This window comes from Balaenoptera ricei, chromosome 10 (assembly GCF_028023285.1).
Source record: "Balaenoptera ricei isolate mBalRic1 chromosome 10, mBalRic1.hap2, whole genome shotgun sequence".
In the NCBI taxonomy this organism is placed as follows: Eukaryota; Metazoa; Chordata; class Mammalia; order Artiodactyla; family Balaenopteridae; genus Balaenoptera; species Balaenoptera ricei.
In genome coordinates this window covers 90,828,082-90,847,750 of record NC_082648.1, presented here as the reverse complement: position 1 = coordinate 90,847,750, position 19,669 = coordinate 90,828,082, and the positions used below count along the sequence as shown (strand labels likewise).

The window sequence follows — 19,669 nt, the reverse complement described above, 5'->3', positions numbered from 1 at the left end:
ATCTGTAAAGAATGTGTATTGCCTCTGTGAAAAGAAAAACATTATTAAAATGTATTAAACAAATTTCACAATTAGAAATTGAATTGGAGGGGGTGGGAAGTTTGGGAAAACAATGAACCAGCCACAGCAAGCAAGTAATTAACCCTTCAAGGCCCTGGGACCTCAGGAGAGCACAGCGAGGTCAGTGGGTATTTTAAAAGGGGCAGTCGGGGAAGCCAAAGGATTTTCTTCCCCCAGCTCCGCAAGCAGTAGGAAGACACAGTGAGAATAGCCATCACCTGAGAGAATGCAGCACAAGTTACTTTTGTGTGAGTTCCTGGAGCACAGCAACGGTTCCTTATTCATCTCTGTATCCCCAACAGAGGGTTTGCCAAATAGTAGGTGTTCAGTAAATTTTTGTTCCATTGAATTTGTTGTTGAAGGAGTAAATGCTGCTAGAAATAGACGTTATCAAACAAAAAGCTAGTGGAACTCTCGGGAAAATGGGCTCCTGTGGTCTGGGAAACAAAACCCCTAAATGGCCATGTGCCAGCAACCTAACAGATCCACTCAGGCAGGCTTAAGCAGATTAACACCTACTGGCTTGGGTGAGAAACGCTCTCTGCCTGGGGAGCAGAAAAGAACACCCCTTGCATTCCCTTTCCTACCGGTGGGACCTCCAGTGAGGATTGCTGCTGCTTCGTTTTTAAGGAAACTAATAAAAGAAAATCTGTGCAGTTAATAGTTTGTGCTTAACTTTTAAGACAGCTCTAATGCTTTTTATTTGTTGGTAAAACAATAACAAACCTTCCATGTTTGTCTAATTCCCATCTTTCTCTTATTCTCCCCTCCCCATTCCCCCACGTCTAATTAAAAGTCTGAGAATAGTGGTGAAAGTCCCTGATCTTTGAGAATCCTATAAAATTGTTGTCCATGTTATAGTACTGAAACTGCTAGATAGGAATGTTTTCTTTCCTTCCCATCCCCAGTAAAACATTCTTCTTCCCCGAGTTTTTGTTGTTGTTGTTTATTTTCTTCTTTTCTTGAAAGGGGTGCCTCAGGACAGAGAGGATGCTTAGAATATAATAGGCAATCAATAATGATTTGTTAAACGAGTGAATGAATGATCATCCAACATAAACCAGTTCTCATACTAGTTTTTTTTTTTATAAGTGGTTTTTTTTGGTATGTATGTATGTATGTATGTATGTATGTATTTATTTATTTATTTATTTATTTATGGCTGTGTTGGGTCTTTGTTTCTGTGCGAGCGCTTTCTCTAGTTGCGGCAAGTGGGGGCCACTCCTCATCGCGGTGCGCGGGCCTCTCATTATCGCGGCCTCTCTTGTTGCGGAGCACAGGCTCCAGACGTGCAGGCTCAGTAATTGTGGCTCACGGGCCTAGTTGCTCCGTGGCATGTGGGATCTTCCCAGACCAGGGCTCGAACCGGTGTCCCCTGCATTGGCAGGCAGATTCTCAACCACTGCGCCACCAAGGAAGCCCCCCTAGTTTCTTTTTATATATTGACTCATTGGATCTTCACAATAATCCTTTTGAGGTAAGTAGTATTACCTCCTTTTTCAGGTGAGAAAAAAATTGAGGCCCAAAACTTGGTCAGGTAAGTGGCAGAGTTGGGATTTGAACCCAGGTCTGCCCAACTCCATAACATTTCCGCAATAACAGTTGCTTCTCACACTTGCATGTGCATTTGAATCGCTGGGGATTTTGTTAAAATGCAGATCTGATTCAGTGGGAGATTGGGAGTTGAGCCAGCGATTCTGCGTGTATAACAAGCTTCTAAATGATGACGATGCTGTTGGTCCATGGAGCACACTTTGAGTAGCAAGCCTCTCGGAAACACTGCCTCCTATCATGCGGCGTGTATGTTCAGGGCCATTACAGATCACAAGTTGTGAGACTCTGGTACAGACTTGTGAACATTTAAACTGCTTCCTAGTCTACCTGGCCATACCCTTCTGTCAGGTTTTGGACTAAATCATTTGAACCTTTTCCCCACTAGGATTCTATGGACCATTACAGATGTTGCTCAGGTTTTGGGCCAGCCTAAGCTTTTCTTAGTACCTTCCTGAGAAATAAGCTCCTTTAAGTATGTCTAGATTCTAGAGCTGTCCTGCCCTATACATTAGCCAGTATAAATTTAAATTAACTAAAGTTAAATACAATTAAAAATTCAGCTCCTTAGTCGCACTAACCACATTTCAAGTACTCAGTAGCCTCAAGTGGCTGGTATCTACTGTTTTGGACAGCTCAGATTCAAAAACAAACAAAAAAAAGGTTTCCATCATCACAGAAAGTTCCATTTGAACAGCATTGTTTGAGAGTATTTGATACTAAACAAACATTTCCTGTAACCTTCAACACTGAGAAGAGAAAGAAGATTTTATATCGATCTCCACCCCCACTGGCTATCATCTATCCTAAAGGTAGCTGTGCTTAAGGAGAATATTTGCTGAAGTTGAAAACCTCATCTGTTTGAGTTACACTTTACCAATAGTTCCATGGCCAAAATCTGACTGACAGAACTGACCGGGTGCAGCAAATGCATCAGTTCCCGGAGAGAGAAGCTGATACGGCATGACCTGGCCCCTGCCCACCTCTGCAGCTTCCTCTCCTGCACCCTCTCCCTCGTTTGTATACAGCAGTCGGCCCTCACTATGCCAGGCTCTTTTCTGCCTCAAGCCCATACACATGCTGATCCCCACTACCTAAAATGGTCTTTTCTGCTCCCCAGCCACATATGTGGCTGGCCCCTTGTGATACTCCAGGTCTCAGATAAATGTCACATCCTCAGAGAGGCCTCCTCTGACCACCATCTATGATGGGTCCCCAGAGCACTTCTGACCATTCGAAATTATATATTTACCTGGTGCTTTACTTCTGTACTGACTCTCTTACCCGCTAGAATGTAAGGATCATGAGGACAGCAACTGCGCCCGTTTTTCTCGCTTGTGTAACCCAGGGCATGGCACAGATGAGACATGGAATTACTTTTTGCGGAATGAATGAACAGATGAATGAATGAGCAAATCCAAAGGTCCCAACATGAAGCCAAGCCCCTGGTGGTGTGAAGTCAGGGGCAGATTAAACAATCTATTTTCAATCCCAGCTTTTATTTCCTAATTTCATTCCTTTGGAGAAAAGGAAGCAGCAGGGATGGAGGAGGAGGAGGAATTCACTGGCAGGGACAACTCTGGGGCTCTGTGAGTGAGTCACTGCGGCTCTGTGGCGGGGCCGCAGTGTCCACCAACTCCCACTCACTTCAGCTGCCCTCAGAATAACTGAGCTTTTGTTACTTGGAAAGACTAGCCACCAGTTATCTTTGTTACATCCTCAACTGATGCAGAGAAAACGCAGCTGGGCAGGCCAGATGTTCTACAGTTAGGGCTATTTATGAGGAATTTGCCTTTATATTTCTTTAGGCATCCTAGCATCTCAATGATTTAATTTGCTGGCCTTGTGTTGCAGGGAACCCACGGTGGGAAGCTGAAAACATAAGTTTAATAGTTAACTTTTATTGTCAGTGCTGAAGGAGGGAATACTTAAAATGACATCATAAACGAGGTCTTAGAACCCTTCGGGGGCCTGACTTGGACAGAGTGGGATCTTAACGTTTTGCTTTAAAAGACATTAAAGAATTGCAGCCCAGTGTCCTGTGAAGTGGGTTGCTCCGTTTGGAACCACCTGCCATGCTCCTGAAGAGGAGAAGCACCAGTTTTCCTTAAAGAAAGCTAGGGTTTCTGCACTTGCTGGGCCAGGAGGAAGGTGGCAAGCCCACAACATTAGAAAAAAAAGGATACATGGGCCAGATTCTACCTTGTGGAAATCTGTTGAAATGGAACCTTTTACCCAGTCTCTTCTCATGGCACTGCCACAGACTCTGACATAGCCAATCAAAACTGGCCATGCATCAGGTGGTTTGGGGTGCTTGATATGCCTTTCCTTTTCCCTCTGACTTTTAAAAACAATTAATAAATACCATCCTAAAACATATTTAGAAATACATACAGGTATGGACAGAGAACCAGATACAGATACAGATGGGTGGCTGTTTTCCTAGTGAGTCATAACTCATTCTCACACTACTTTGTATTCACTAGTCCTTGTGTCAAAGGTTCCCAAAAGGTTATGTGCAATGAATTAATTTTCTCTTTGTGCTCACCAAACAGACATAATACTGTTCTCTTTTTCACAGCTGAAAAATGGGGAAGTGTCCATCAACAGTGAGACACTGCTATGTGGAAGAGCTGCAGATACCTGGTTGTCCCTGACTCTCAATGAGCTAAACTTGATAACATGTATATCATCTGAGCAATGATATTCAGAGTCCTAGAAGCCCAACAAAGTCACTAGATCACATAAAATTTCATTTAAGGTGTTAATAAGCTGTTTCAGCCAGGAGTTGTTTTGTTTTGTTTAATCTTCTCTACTTTTCTATTTCTTGCTTCCTGGTTTGGGTCCTTTTAAAAAAATTGGTTTTGCTTTTTTTTTTTAATTGTTAACCACTTTAGATACTTCTTGGAAAGTAATGGTATACAAATCAAGCAATAATTTAAAGATGGAAATAAAAATTAGCTGGTCATGAAAACCATATGCTGAGTTAACTTAAAAAAAAACATGGCAAATGCATTTTATAAAATGTATAATAATTGTTCTCCAATTTACAACATTATTCAATAAAAAACTGCACAAATTCCCAAACTTAAGAAGCCTACTATAATAGATTTCCTAAGATTTAGGTGTATATCATGGATAATTTGTGCTTTATATTGTAATAGCTATAAAACCATACATGTTGTCAGGAAATTATGTTTATGTTCCCTCCAAGACCCACAATGCATGCCAAGGTCCAGTCCAATTTAGCAATGGAGTATTTCAAAAGTGGTACTTGAGAAAAATATTACAGATAGTTTTATACAGGATAACATTTTTAATGCCCCCTGGAGATATCTGAGAACAAAGCTGGAATGTGTCAAAATCTTCAAAGGCTACACTCATCTGAAGAGAACCTGTTTCACATTTGTATTTCTAAGAAGCTACTTTTACGACTCCTGAACACATTGCACAGAAATCTCTGTACACATTTATGATATTCCCGTGCCTCTGACTATCACACCTGCCATACCATGAGGCCTCCAAATTGCTACAAAGAAAGCCAGCAGCAGACCCACTAGCTGGCTGAGAATGATGATGAGATCCTAGAAATCTTTCCTTCGCACTCCTCCTTCCCCTTATTTCCTTAGTGTCCCCTTGTTTGATCTGTTGCTACATTGGAAGAAAGGTTCCACTCAAATTGTTTCTGCTTCATAATGCAGAACTGTTTCATTTGCATAATTTCCCTGTTTATTTTAGAAGTAAGGATGTTATCACTGACTGACTGACATGTGTGTCTGCTGGGCGGTGGTGGGAGTACGTGGGCAGGATTATTCAGGTAAGTGGCTCCTAGCTGCTCTCACTGCCCTTCCTTCCTTAGTGAGGCAGGAGACCCCCAATTCCAGTCTCCGATGGACCCCTGAGCAGCTGCAGAGCTGTGAACAGTGCTTAAGTTCTTTTCCCTTTTTATTTTCAGCGAATAACGTTGTTCTGTACTTTCCTTCCGGACCCTTCTAAGCAGGAACTACAGCAATCCACTAGGGAGAGGACATGGGAGGGAGGTGGAAGGCGGTCAAGTTCTTTCTGCTCCAAGTAGAAAACTAAATGCGATTTGAGGTGCATCTATGTAAACAAATGCAGGGATGCTCACATGTGAATTTCCACAGAAGAGAAGGACTCTCCAGCTGTGGACCCAAAGTGAAATCACCGCTCCATCTAATGCCAGTTGTTGACAACCCTGCTTTTTTTCATCACTGCTCTGAAGAACCCAGTCTCCTGAGCTGTCTCTGACAAAGGGCCACTGGGTTTGTTGACACGTTTCTGCCCCTGGCAACGTGCAAAAGAGGGCAGGCACCTTATAGGCTCTTAAGCATCTGTTCACTCCCTCTCTGAGTAGCTCTGGTTCTGGAAACTTTAGTGAAAGAATTAATCAAAAGGCTCTTGGAAAATGACATGCTCTCTTGCCTCCAGGCCTCTGTACTACTTACTTCCTCTGCTTGGAATACCTTTTCTCTCATTATTTGGCCCCCCACCAGACCCTCCAAATAGAGGCTGGAAACCCTGCTTTGTGCTCCCTAACACTCTGACCTTTCTCCCAACTCAGCACTCATGACATTATATTGTAACTGCCGTCTTGCTCATCAGAACCCTAACCTCTCACAATAAACTCCCAGGGGCAGGGACCACGATTCACTTGTTTGTATCACCAGCTTTTGAAGTGTTTAGCTGACAGAAACCACTTGAGAAATATTTATTAGATAAATGAATAAATGGATGGACGTGTGAGTGAATGAGCAGATAAAAGATAGCACCTAAATACGACAATCTCATCCTATTTGTTCTTCAAAACTACATAATTTAGTTCCCAGTGTATTCTAACTAGAAGTGGGATATAACTAAGCCCACGCTACGAGGGGCTGGAGGAAGATTCTAACCTGGAGGATACCCAGCTTGAGAGTCACTGTGGATGCCCATGAGAGGTGGGGAAGGCCTGAACCAGATGGCAGCAGTGGGCTGGGAAGGAAAGGGTGGGTCAAGATTTGTGTTAGAACAACTGGCCTTGGGAGGTGTGGAGGAGAATGCCAGCTGTCTCTCCCATATCTGTTTCCCCTTCCCTGCCTGGGAACCCTATCCTACATTTCCCCGCCTCTCTTTACAGTTACATGAGGCCATGTGACTAAGTTCTCGCTGATGGAATCTAAGTGGAAGTGACATCCGCCAGCTTCAGGCCAGGGCTTTTCCGAGTGGGTCTTCCTCCTCCAGACCCACTCTCCATTTCCATTAGCTGGTTGCAGACTTGACAAAGCCCTAAGGCAGTGGTCCTCAAACTAGTCAGCCTCAGAATCACCTGGAGGCTTCTTGAGCAAATGGTTGGGCCCCACCCTAGAGCTTCTGATTCAGTAGGCCTGCCCGTGGGCTCTGGTAATGAGCATTTCCAACAAGCTCCCAGGTGATGCTGATACTTCTGGTCCATGGACCACACTTTGAGAACCACTGCCCTGGGGTACGGTGGAGCCTCATATTGAAGGAACACGTGTCTCTAAATGGTTGCATTAAAGAGAGCCTCCTCTCTGACTGAAACACCCTGCATGAAATAGATTTCCACTGTGTTAATGCCATCCATGTTTGGGTCTATCTGTTACAGTAACTTAGCCTATCCTAGCTAATAGAGGAAGAGCTGAGGGAGAGGAGAGCTGATTTCCAGATTTGGTACTTGGGTAAATGAGGGAATAGAAGATAATGACTTAATTAGCACAGTCTTAACCAAGCTCTCCACTCCACAGTCTGGTCTGTTCACCTGCCCCACCCTCACACAGGGCCATCTAGCAGAAGGTTGTTTCTGCCTTTGGTTCCTGTGTGCTCACTCCTCGGTTAGCTGAGTCCTTCTCATCGTTTTTTTTTTTTTTTTTTTTTTTTTGATTTGATTGATTGATTGATGATTGATTGATTGCTATGTTGGGTTTTCGTTTCTGTGCTAGGGCTTTCTCTAGTTGCGGCAAGCAGGGGCCACTCTTCATCGCGGTGCGCGGGCCTCTCACTATCGTGGCCTCTCTTGTTGCGGAGCACAGGCTCCAGATGCGCAGGCTCAGTAGTTGTGGCTCACGGGCCTAGTTACTCCACGGCATGTGGGATCTTCCCAGACCAGGGCTCAAACCCGTGTCCCCTGGGCTCAAACCCGTGTCCCCTGCATTAGCAGGCAGATTCTCAACCACTGCGCCACTAGGGAGGCCCCCTTCTCGTCTTTTAAGGCTGCCTTTGAGTCTCACCTCTCTCCTGAAGACTCTCCTCCTGCCTGCCCGGGTTCCAGTGGGATGGAAAGGGTCTGCTCCTCCCTCTGAACTCCTATACCCCTCTTGGCTGCAGCCCTCATCTTATAGGCACTCCTAACAGTAACCCCTTCTATCTGGATAGCAGTGCACTGTTAACAAAGCACTTTGGCTTTTCTTACCTCATCTAATCCCCACAGCAACCATGTGAAAAAACGTGGAGGTGCACACAAACACACACATGTGCGCGCACACACACACACGTGCACACACACGCACTCTATTTATTATTATATATTAGCTAACACTTACTGCAGATTCCACATCCAGTATATCATTTCCACAAGTCTTGAGAGCAAGGACATTTGCTGAATGACTGAATGAATCAATTTGTTTATGGTAACTGCTGACTGTGGTGCCTGGGACCAGGAATTTAACCCTTCTCCACCCTTTACTTTTCCTCCTCCATAAAATGGAACAATAGTTACCTTGCAGTGTTACTGTGAATATCAAGTGAGACAATTGAGGGTCCTTTGTACATGGTAAAGCAACATTTAGACACTAGTAACTAGCTATTATTATCCTTGTAACATTTCTTCCATTTTCAAACCTTGTCTTGGCATGCAAGATCCTGCAGGATGTGACTCCAACTTACCTTTCCAGGCTTGTAACACTTCTTCATGACCACCTACATTTTAACCACTTTCCCATTCCCCGAAAAGGCCCCATACTTCCTGCCCTGTGCATTTGCACACACCGACCTCTCCCCAGAGGCCCTTCTGTAATACCTTTGTCAGTTAAAATCAAGTTTCAGCTCAAATCCCCTCCTTTGTGAGGTCTCCAACCAGATGGACTCTCCCCTTCCTTGGGGACCCTGCGGCATTAGCTTGAACCTCCATTATTGCCCCTGCCTTGATTCTGGCTACCATGGCTTAGCATATGACTTCCTGTCTCCCCACTTTCCAGAGACGCCTCTCAGTTTCTGGCTCATGGAGGGCTCCCTTTCTTGTTTTCAAGAATGGCTGTGTTCTGTGTTTTATATCGTTTTAGTGACTTATTTTTTTGTGGGGGGGTGGAGATTTTATCATGGACTTAATCTGCCAACTTGAAAACAGAAGCATAAGGAATACATACGAACGAATAAATGGATAACTGCAAGTCATCCATAAATCCAGGAGGACACTCAGATTTTGGCATTGTTTTGGGAGGGGGCTGGAGGGAGAATGTTTTTCCAGAAAGCTCTGGCTTTAAACATCAACTCCCCACTCAAAGCCTTTGAGGGACTGTTCATTACCTGTAGTGCTGAGGCCAGTGTACTCAGGGGATGGGTTGCTGACAGGGGAGGAGGGAGGTGGCACTTCCACGGACGTGGCAGATTTTGCTGGAGAAAACGATGGCACTGGTGAAGGGGTTGGTGGGGCAGCCTCCGTCAAGATAATCTCCTCTCGGACTTCTGCTATGGGTAGAGAAAGGGTGGGTTCTTAGAGCCAAAGGTCAAGGCAAGTTGTCCTTAAGGGACTTTTCAAAAGCAAATATTCTTTCTAATCTGTGTCATGTCACGCCTCTGCTTAAAACCTCTGATGGTTTCCCATCACCGTGGTGGCATGCAAGGGAATTCCCACGTACACACATGCCCACTCTCAAGAAGAAAAAGACATTATTGGTTTCCCACCATTTGACTTGTTCACCATAACTAAATTCTTCGGGATGCGGAGCTAAAGAAACACAGAGCACAGAAGTAAGGATACAAGTCAAATTGACAAGGAGGACGATTCCCAGTGAGGTGCCGGCTTACCAGTGCTTCCTTCTCCCTTCATGGCTCGCATGAGCTCACTGGCGCGCTCCTGGGAGTGCAGGGATTCTAACAGGTAGAGCACATAGTCATCAAACATCAAGTGAATTAGGTGAAAAGACCCTGGTGAGAGAAGATCCAAACAGAAAGGTAAGTCATGTCGGCTCGGGTGTGGCCCTCAGCCTGGTCGATAACACGTCACACGGTGCTCTGACCCTCTGTCCTGGACCCTCATTCCCTCTCAGTTACGGATCACCTGGCGGTCAGAGGTTGCTCTCCTTTGTCGTCTCCTCACCTAGCCTGGTGTTTAGCATAAGGTAAGTGTCATTAACACTGTGGCAAGTGAGTCTTTTCCTTGCTCGATTTATTAATAGGACATCATCAAAAATGGCACCTATTCAGCCATCTGTCGAAACGCGCCTGAGCTCTCACATTTGCACTGGCGTCATCCTCGTCTGGGCACCCCTCACTTTGTTCAGCATTGCTTGACGTAGTGTCTTGCATTTTTCTCTCTTCCACAAGTTTATCTTATTTCCCCGACTGGACTTAAGGATATTCACGGCAGGGACTTTGCCTTCTAACTCACTGGTGTCTACCAATGTACACAACATAATTCCAGGAGCATAATTGACACTTTAAATTAGCAACAACTGAATTATTTCCTTAAATGTTTCTGAGACTTCCGTTTAGCACATGGTTGTTACAAAAGGTATTAAATTGAAAAGATTTGGTATCCTCAAGCAGTATTCTTCATTTTAAATTTAGAGTAGATTACTTCATAAAAAGGGATGTGAACAATCATTTTAAAAGATTTTTCCCATGTGCCAGTCTTTGTGCTCAAAGTATTATATTCTCTAATTTAATATCTACCACCACCTTGTAAGGCAGGTGCTCTTACTCCTGTTTTGCAAAGTCAAGTACTTGTGCAAGATGACACAGTACCTTACTTCAAAACCATCTTTTTTTAAAAAAAATATTTAGTTATTTATTTATTTATTTATTTATTTGGCTGTTCCGGTTGCAGCCTGTGGGATCTTCGTTGTGGCATGCGGGATCTTTAGTTGTGGCAGGCAAACTCTTAGTCAAGGCATGTGGGATCTAGTTGCCTGACCAGGGATTGAACCCGGGCCCCCTGCATTGGGAGTGCAGTCTTAGCCACTGGACCACCAGGGGAGTCCCCCAAACCATCTTTTCTTGCATGTCATGCTGCCACCATGGACAGTGGAAGATCCACATATGGAAGGGGCCTTCATGTCTGCTGTCATGAAGACCTCACGGATGCCAGCGTCAGAGAGGCCAAGCCTTCATCTCTAGTCCCATGTTTCCACCTCTCAAAGGGACATCTCCACATGGACATCCTGCTGTCCCATGAAGTGTCCAAAACGTCTCACTGACTATTTACAAGCTGCCCTCCTCTTCCTATTTCCCTCGAGTTTGCTTTTCTTAGAAGCCTTATGAGACTCTGGCATTATTTATTATCTTGTGATCCTAGCATCCTCATCAACACCACTATTATTGTCATCATCATCGTCATCGCACCTCCCATTTATTGAATGCTTACTATGTGCCAAGAACTCTGCTAAGCACTTAACACAGGTCTCATCCTTTCACCAGACTGTGAGATAGGTGGTATTATCCTCTTACACACAAGGAAATGAGCCTCTCCATTGGAATTAAGTAGGGATCGGCCTCAGTTTGCTCTGGCTCCAAAAATCTGTTCCCATTTCCCCTACAGATCATCTGGTCCAGTCTCCTCACAGCACAGATGGGGAAAATAAAGGACATGGTCCCCAGAAGGGCCAATTGAGTTGGGCTCTATGCCTTTTCAGGTCTCAGAAATAAGGTGATGAGGGCCAGTTGGGGGCTTTTGGATGACTCCTCTTTGGTGGAATTTATTAATTTTCTCCTTTTTAGTTGCACCTGGCTTCCTTGTGTGCACACGCGCGTGCACGCACACACACACACACACACACACTTCATTTCAGATAGATAGATCCTTTTGCTTCAGAAATGTTACAGAAGAAAATCCCTGGCTTAACTCTGAGGCCACTGGATGCCCTGTAGGTCACGCACATCTACACCAATACCCCCTCTCTCCGGAGCCTGCCGCCACCTGTGATCCCTGTGCCCACAGAGCTCCACGCCCACGTCCCCTGTCCTGCACTTTCTTCACATTTTTCCTCCATCTCCAGGGTGCTGTGTCTGTTTTTTTGACCCCACTTGGAATTCAGCAAGGTTCAGGGTTTTTTTGAGTCATTGTGAAATGCAGGCTTCCAAGACTAAACTTTCCATCTCCTTCCCCAAAATGAGTCCTGTGAACCGCTGAGGAGGTACAGCACTGTGGGTAACTGCCTGGGGTTGGATCAAACTGCCCAGGTTGAGCTCCAGCTCTGCCACTTAGTAACTGGGACCTTGGATGAGCTGCTCCTCGAAAATGTTAAAAATAAAACCAGCCATTTACTGAGCCCTTGCTCTGCGGCCGCCATGGGGTTAACTGCTGCAGATTTATTATTGCATTTCATCCTCATCACAACCATCTGAGATGAGCAATACCCTCCTTCTGCAAAGGAGGAAACTGAGACTTAGAGGAGGAAAGTAACTGTCCAATGTCACACAATTATTAAGTGGCAGACATGGGATTTGAATCCAAGACTGATTCTGAAGTTGTTCTTCAATCGTGCAATACGGCTCTCTAAAAGGGAAACAGTCAAACCTATTTTACAGAAGTACCATAATGAGGAAAAGTATATACTAGATGCTTAATAAATAGTAACTAAGGTCCCTTTTGCTATTAATATTCTAACACCCTGTGATGTGACTGCTTTGTTCATAGAGTCAAAGAAGTCAAAAGATAGCCTCAAATACCTAAAAGGAAAAGGTCTCCAAAATGAAGAAGTATTTGCTGAGATGTGGCTCTAAGTCAATAAGGATAGAAAGAGAGAAAGACACTATGAAACCGAATTAGAATGGAAAACCCTAGATAATAAAAGTGGATTTAGTAGTTTTAGCACAGGCAGGCACCTTGGATCATCTATACAGCACCCCTGTCTAACAGATAAAGAAACAAGATCTGAGGTGAAGACACTTGCCTAAGACCACACTGTTAGAAAACATCAGAGCTGGGTTTGGAGGCCAGTACTCCAGGGGAAGTGTTGATTTGGGGTTTCAAGCTCTCTTCCTAATGACTCTGATCAGTTACCCAATTGGTCTGATAATTTTCAATCATCTTTCAAACAAGGAGAGTTTGTAGAGCTACTGCTGCTTGCTTATTACTATTGTGCAAAGTGCTCTGAGTACAAAGGAAACTTAAAGCTCAGTCACTGACTCCACAAAAGCTACAGTGTCCCTAACAAAAATCAATCCTTAAGATTATTAGGTAACAAACAGTTCAGTGCCAGGGTACACAAAGACTGATGAGAGGGAGAGGGAGAGGAGAAGGAGGCAGGGGAGGGAGAGAGGGAGAGGAAAAGAGAAACAGCAAAGACAGGAGAGAGGCAATTATAGCTAACATTCCTGCTTTATTTCTTCCCTTAGCACTTAACACCATCTGCTATACTATATACTGAACTTATTTATCTTTATCACGTGCCTCCCTACACTAGATTGTAAGCTCCATAAATGCAGGGATTTTTATCTGTTTTTTTTTTTCCCCACTGTTCTATACCCGGTGTCTAGAACAGTGCCAGGCACAGTAGAGGCTCAATGGTTATTTGTTGGATGAATGAATCAAATGAGCAAGCACTGACCACTTACCATATGCTCTGTGCTAAGCCCTTTTAATTTTCCAACAACACTATGAAGGGTTTTTTTTTAAAATTTATTTATTTATATTTTGGCTGCATTGGGTCTTTGTTGCTGCACGCGGGCTTTCTCTAGTTGGGGCGACCGGGGGCTACTCTTCGTTGCGGTGCGCAGGCTTCTCATTGCGGTGGCTTCTCTTGTTGTGGAGCACGGGCTCTAGGTGCGGGGGCTTCAGTAGTGGTGGCACACAGGCTCAGTAGTTGTGGCTCGCGGGCTCTAGAGCACAGGCTCAGTAGTTGTGGCTTGCGGGCTTAGTTGCTCCACAGCATGTGGGATTTTCCTGAACCAGGGCTCGAACCCATGTCCCCTGCATTGGCAGGCAGATTCTTAACCACTGCACCACCAGGGAAGTCCCAAGGAGGTATTATTATCTTCAGTTAACACATGGGGGAAATGAAGTCTCAGAGGATTTTAAACCACTTGCCTAAAGTTACAGAGCTATTGAGCATCAGAGCCTGTTATGGAAAAAGGTACTAGGATAGAGACAAAAGGAGATTGTTTTTGTTATATGGTAACATAGTTAATGGCATCTTATAAAATCAAAGCATTTCTTTTTTCTTATGAAAAATTTCAAACATATGGAAAAGTATAAAGAATTTTAAGGGAATTCCCTGGTGGTCAGGGGTTAGGACTCTGTGCTTCCAATGCAGGGGGCAGGGGTTTGATCCCTGGTTGGGGAACTAAGATCCCGCGTGCTGCACAGCATGGCCAAAAAAAAAAATGAATTTTAAAATGAACACCAGTGTACTCAACACCAAGCTTTATAATATTTTAACATTTTACCATATTTGAATCATATTTTTAAATTGAAGATAAAAATGAACCCCCTGTGTTCCCTTCCTTAATCCTACTTCTCTGCTTCCTGTGTTCATGCCCTGATGTAATCACTGCCTCGAATCTGGTATTTATTGTTTACATGCATTTCTATACTGTTACTACATATATTTATATATCCATAAAAACACATGATAGTGTTTTTTATTTTCAAACTTGATAGAAATGGTACCATACTTTACAGAGTATTCTACAACCTGCACTTGATACTTTGGGTGTTTTTAGATCTATCCACACTGACACATGTAGGTCTTGTTTAATGGCCATTGTGTGACTATACCACAATTTATTTGTCCATTCTCCTGTCGATGGAATTTAGGTTATTTACATTTTTCACTATTGGAAACTGGCTCTAATGAATATTTTTTGTACCTGTTGCCTAGGTACAAAAAATACCGGGGTCTAGGACCAGAGGTGGAATCACTGGGTCCAAGAACACCTGCATCTTAAGTCTTAATGAGATAGTGCCAAATTGCTCACCAAAATCTTCTACATCCTTACTGGTAGTGTAGAAAATACAGTATTTGCCATCTGAAGGGTATGAAATGTTACTCTCTTTATAAGTTGCAGTACCCTAATTACTAGAAAGGTCCACCTCTTTTCATATGATATTGCCCATTTGAATTTCCTCTTCTGTGAACTGTCTATTCATATTCTTTGCCCATTTTTCTACTGGGGTATTTGTCTTTTAAAAATGTATTTAGAGGGATTTATCATATATTCTGGATATTAATACTTTGTTCGTTATATGCATTGCAAAATATCATCCCCCCTTTCTGTGGCTTTTTGTTTTTTTGGCCACGCCATGCGACTTGTGGGATCTTAGTTCCCTGACCAGGAATCGAACCCAGGCCCTCGGCAGTGAAAGTCTGGAGTCCTAACCACTGGACATCCAGGGAATTCCCTCTGTGGCTTTTACCTTTTAATTTCATCTATGTTGTGCTTATTAAACAGAAGTTTAAAATCTGAGTGCAGTCAACTTTGCCAATATTTTCCTTATGATTTATCCTTTTTGGTACTTTTTTAAAGAAATAATTTCCTATTCCAAAGTCATAAACTTATCATCCATATTTTCTTCTAAAAGGTTTTAAGTTTTGTTTTTTTTCTTTCATTTAGATGTTTCTTTTCAGAAGGGGAAAATTGTTTCTAGGGAAGGGGTCTAATTTTATTTTATTTATCCTAAAATGCATGTCCCAGAACCTTTGTCCACTGATTTTTAATGCCATATCTCTGTCACACAGATCATCTGTACAATCCTCTTGTTGAGACAGAAAGGCAAGAATTTGATGAGGTAAAGACAAGTTTCATGTCAGTCTGTCTTGGGCATCTCTGCTGTTTCACTACTCTTTGTCTAGCACTGTTAGATGACCACATCATCTTACTCCTTAATAAACCTGAATATCAGGTAAGCAAGTCCCTATACCTGTTCTTCATTACTTTCAAAATGCCTTTACTATTCTCAGCCTTTTGCTTTTCTATATGAATTTTAACATCAGATTTTCAAAATCAAAGGAAGAAAAAGTTAAGAACCAGATGGAAATTCCAATTGATTTATATATTTGAAGGGCATATCCTTTTCCAGATATGAACAGGGTATATTTCAGTAATATTTTTAAATGTTTTTCCTTGAAGGTCTTAAAATAATTTTTGTCAGAATTTTTTTATGGGCACATTTCTGTTGCTATTGTGAATGGGAATATATAGACATAGATACATAGATACATACAGATAGATATTTTCTAGTTAATGGTAAGAATGTCAATGATTTTTAAAAAACTGAATTCAGTAACCTGCCTGAATTCTTATTTGTTCTATTAGTTTGTAGATTCTCTTTTTCTTGTCAGCCATCATGACATGTCTATAAATAAAGACAATTTTGTGTTTTCCTTTCCAATTCTTATATTTCATTTCCTTTTCTTATTGCATTGGCTAGGACCTCCAGTACGTATCTATCAGAAACAGCATTAGAAGGCATTTGTGTCTTATTCATGACGGGAATGGGAAAACTTCTGAAGTTTCACCATTTAGTATATTGTTTTCTGCAGATTTTTGAATGCTCTTTAACATATTAAATAAATCCCTTCTATTCCTAGTTTGCCAAGAGTTTTTAAAAATTATACTTGAAAGCTGAACTGTATCAAATACATTTTTTCCTTTGTATCTATAGAGATGATCATATGATTTTTCTCTTTTAATTTGTTAATGCAGTATGTTAATTAGTAATTTTCTGACTTTGAATCATACTTGAATTCTTGGCATAGGCCTCATTAACCATGATTTAAAAAAAATCTGCCCTGGATTTGATCTGCTAGTATTTTATTTAGAATGTTTTCATCTATATTTATGTGTGGTTGAGTCATAACTTTCTTTTCCTCTACAGCTCTTCCAAGATTTTGCAACTGAGATTATATTAGTTTCATAAAATTAATTGTACAGCTTTCCTTCTTTTGTTTTTGTGTTCATTTTCATAAACTAAGGATTTTATGCTTCTTAAAAGTTTAGTAAATGTTGCAATTTATGCCTGATGTTTTTTGAGGGAAGAGACCTTTTCATTTACTGTGGTTATTATTTGATCTTATTTCTAGCATCCTGTTTTATATTTTGAGTTTACGATCCTTTTTCTAAGCTTCTTTTATCTTCTCAATTCTTGCCATTTAAGTTTTCACATTTTTCCATTTTTCTTTGGTAACTTATGATTCTATTCTTTCAGTGATGATCATATATCCAAACATCTATTAAATCCAAACTATAAATTGTTTTCAACAAAGTCTACATTTATTTAGTATTTCAAGACAAAGACCTTAGCATGCATTAACTATTCCTTAAAGATTCTCTCCCCACTACCCTGTGTTTTATTGTTCCCTGGAATTTGGTTTTACCTTTTTGAAACACACACAAATTAGTTTTTAAATTACAACCAAAAGTTAATTAAATTTGCTTATATATTTTAAAATTTCTCTCATCTTAAAACAGGGCTCCCAAATTCTTTGACACTCCTTCCTGGGAAAATTGTGGGGGGGTGTCTATGCACTTCCTTCAGTCTTGGTAGGTTTGTGACTGCTTTGATCAACAGAGTAAGGGGGAATGAAACTTTCACTTCTGAGATTGGGTCATAAAGGCAATGCAGCTCCCCCCTCGGCACACTCACTCATGGGGCCTAAGCTTCCATGTGAGAGGTTCAACTGGTCAGGGGCCACTGTGTTGTGAGGAAATTGAGCCACATGGAGAGGCCACTTGAACACATTCCAATCGGCAGTCCTAGTGTTCAAGTCATCCCAGCTCAGGCACAAGACACGTGAGGGAAGAAGCTTCCAGAGGATGCCAGCCTCCAGCCGTCGATGAGCTCCAGCTTTTGAGTCTTCCCCTCTGAGGTCCCAGACATCATAGAACAGAGACAAGCTATCCCCGCTGGACCCTGTCCAAATTCCTGACCCGTAGAATCAGTAAGCATAATACTGTTTTAAACCACTACACTTTTGTTAAACAACAACAGTAACTAGAATATTGTTGTTTCTTGTATCCCAGACCTTAGCTATGGTTTTATTTTTCTTCTTATTGAAATCCATCCTTTAATTTTTTTTTATGTGAAGTTCTATGGGTGCCATATAGTTCTCTTAGTTTTTGTATAACTGAATATGTCTTTGCTTTGCCCTCACTCTTGAATAATGGTTGACAGTTCTTTGTTCTCAGCACTTAAAAGATATTATTCCATTGTCTTCTGGCATCTCTTATTACTCATGATAGTCTAATTATTGTTCTTTTCTCTCATAGCTTAAAAATTTTTTTACTCTATCAATATGGTTTTAGAAAAACCACCTATGAGGGGTGAACAAATTTGTCTAGCCTTTTTGTGCCATGCATCTGAGCCCAGGATATTTGTCTTAATTGTGGTAATTGAAAAAGCATGGGTTTTGTGGTCATGCAGATCTGATTTTGAAACAGAGCTCTGCCACTTGCCATATTGATTTTGGGCAAGAAAATTCTCCAACTCAGTAAAAAGGTACCTATTATTATCTGCCTTGCAGAGTTGATGTGAGAATTAAATGGTTCTGTGTGCTTCGTACACATTTGTTATAAAGAGTTAGCATTATCCTGCCTTTGCTTCATGTTCTATCACGGCTTCCTTGTCTGTTATATTGAGGGCAGTAATAGTGGACCTCATAAGTTGTTGTGAGAATTAAATGAGCAAGTGCCTAATGTTATGTCTAGTGTACACTAGGCCCTGAATAAGTGTTACTTTGCTTTTCCTATTACTATTCAGCGGAAGGAAGTGAGGAGAGGCCTTGGCAGTGTGGCTCTCGCATGGGATGGATCCCCGGGCGAGCTCAGCTCACTTTGCTGTGCATCCTCGGCAAGCCCCCTCTCCTCTCTGGGTCTCTGCTGCTTCTCCCGAATACAGGGAAAGCAATTCCTGCCTCCTGGTGCTTGGAGGAGGCCTGAGAGACATTTTGAATGTCAAGATTCTGCAATTTAGCAGGTTCTGGGTAAGAGAGCCAGGCCAGGACATCTAAACATTGAGAAGCAGTCTGGAGGCTCCGTCCGTCATGGCCACTTGGCCTGGGAGTTGCTCCCATGTGGCCTCCCCGGCCCTGCCCGAGTGGGTGAGCTTTGATGCTAGGCCAGAAAACAAGTGTGTAAAAAGGTGAAAACCTGGGAAATGATACGTAGCCCTGCCCCCTTAGCCGTCGAACCCGAGGCAGCCTTTCACAGCATTTCCTGCTGAAGCACTTCCAGGAACTATTGCTGCCTTCCGGATGTTCCTAACAGTGAAACAGGGGCATGTGGTAAAAACCCATAGTGAAAGGTAAAGGCACCTGCACTGACTTGGGATCCAGGTAGCCTACGAACTAAAATCAGAGCAGTCAACTGAAAATATGTTGTTGTTGCTTTTTTTAAATAGAACCTCTAATTTCCTCAGCCCCATTAGAATGAAAAGTTCATTGCCTGCTACCCTACCTTTGCTGACTAATTTTGCTAGAAAGTGCTGCTTGCAGCAAAGAAAGAAAGTCTGGCTACTTTAGTTCACCGCATAGGCTCTTTCAGTGAAAAGGAATTAGGGAGAAAAGAGTGAAAAGGAATTAAGGAGAAGAAAGGAGTCAACTACCTTTGAAAGAGGCTGTTCTGGGAAGAGGTGATAGAGTCCCCCGCGGGATCACTGTGATATTCCACACGATCATTGTGACGGTCAGCCTGCTACTCGGACATACAAACCCCGCACCATTCACAGCTACCAGGACCGTGTGGGAGTTATAAGATATATAGAGCTGGCCCCTGTGGTTGGGGGAGGGGCCAGGGAACAGAGGGCTCTTTTTCCTAATTAGCTGTTTTTATACAGGGAACACATGACCCAAACACAACCACCAACTGTGTCTTTGACATATACAGG

At 42.5% G+C, this 19,669-nt stretch overlaps 1 protein-coding gene across 2 annotated transcripts in view; it reads right to left on the bottom strand.

The window, feature by feature from the left end:
• Positions 1-19,669, bottom strand: part of RFX4 (regulatory factor X4) — a 166,706-nt gene that overhangs the window by 12,715 nt on the left and 134,322 nt on the right. For both annotated transcript variants that reach the window (XM_059934815.1, XM_059934816.1), the window contains 2 exons: positions 9,652-9,771; positions 9,151-9,312 (listed from right to left, as the gene is read on the bottom strand). In XM_059934815.1, the coding sequence (XP_059790798.1) occupies positions 9,151-9,312; positions 9,652-9,771 (282 nt within the window). The remainder of the gene's footprint in view (positions 1-9,150; positions 9,313-9,651; positions 9,772-19,669) is intronic.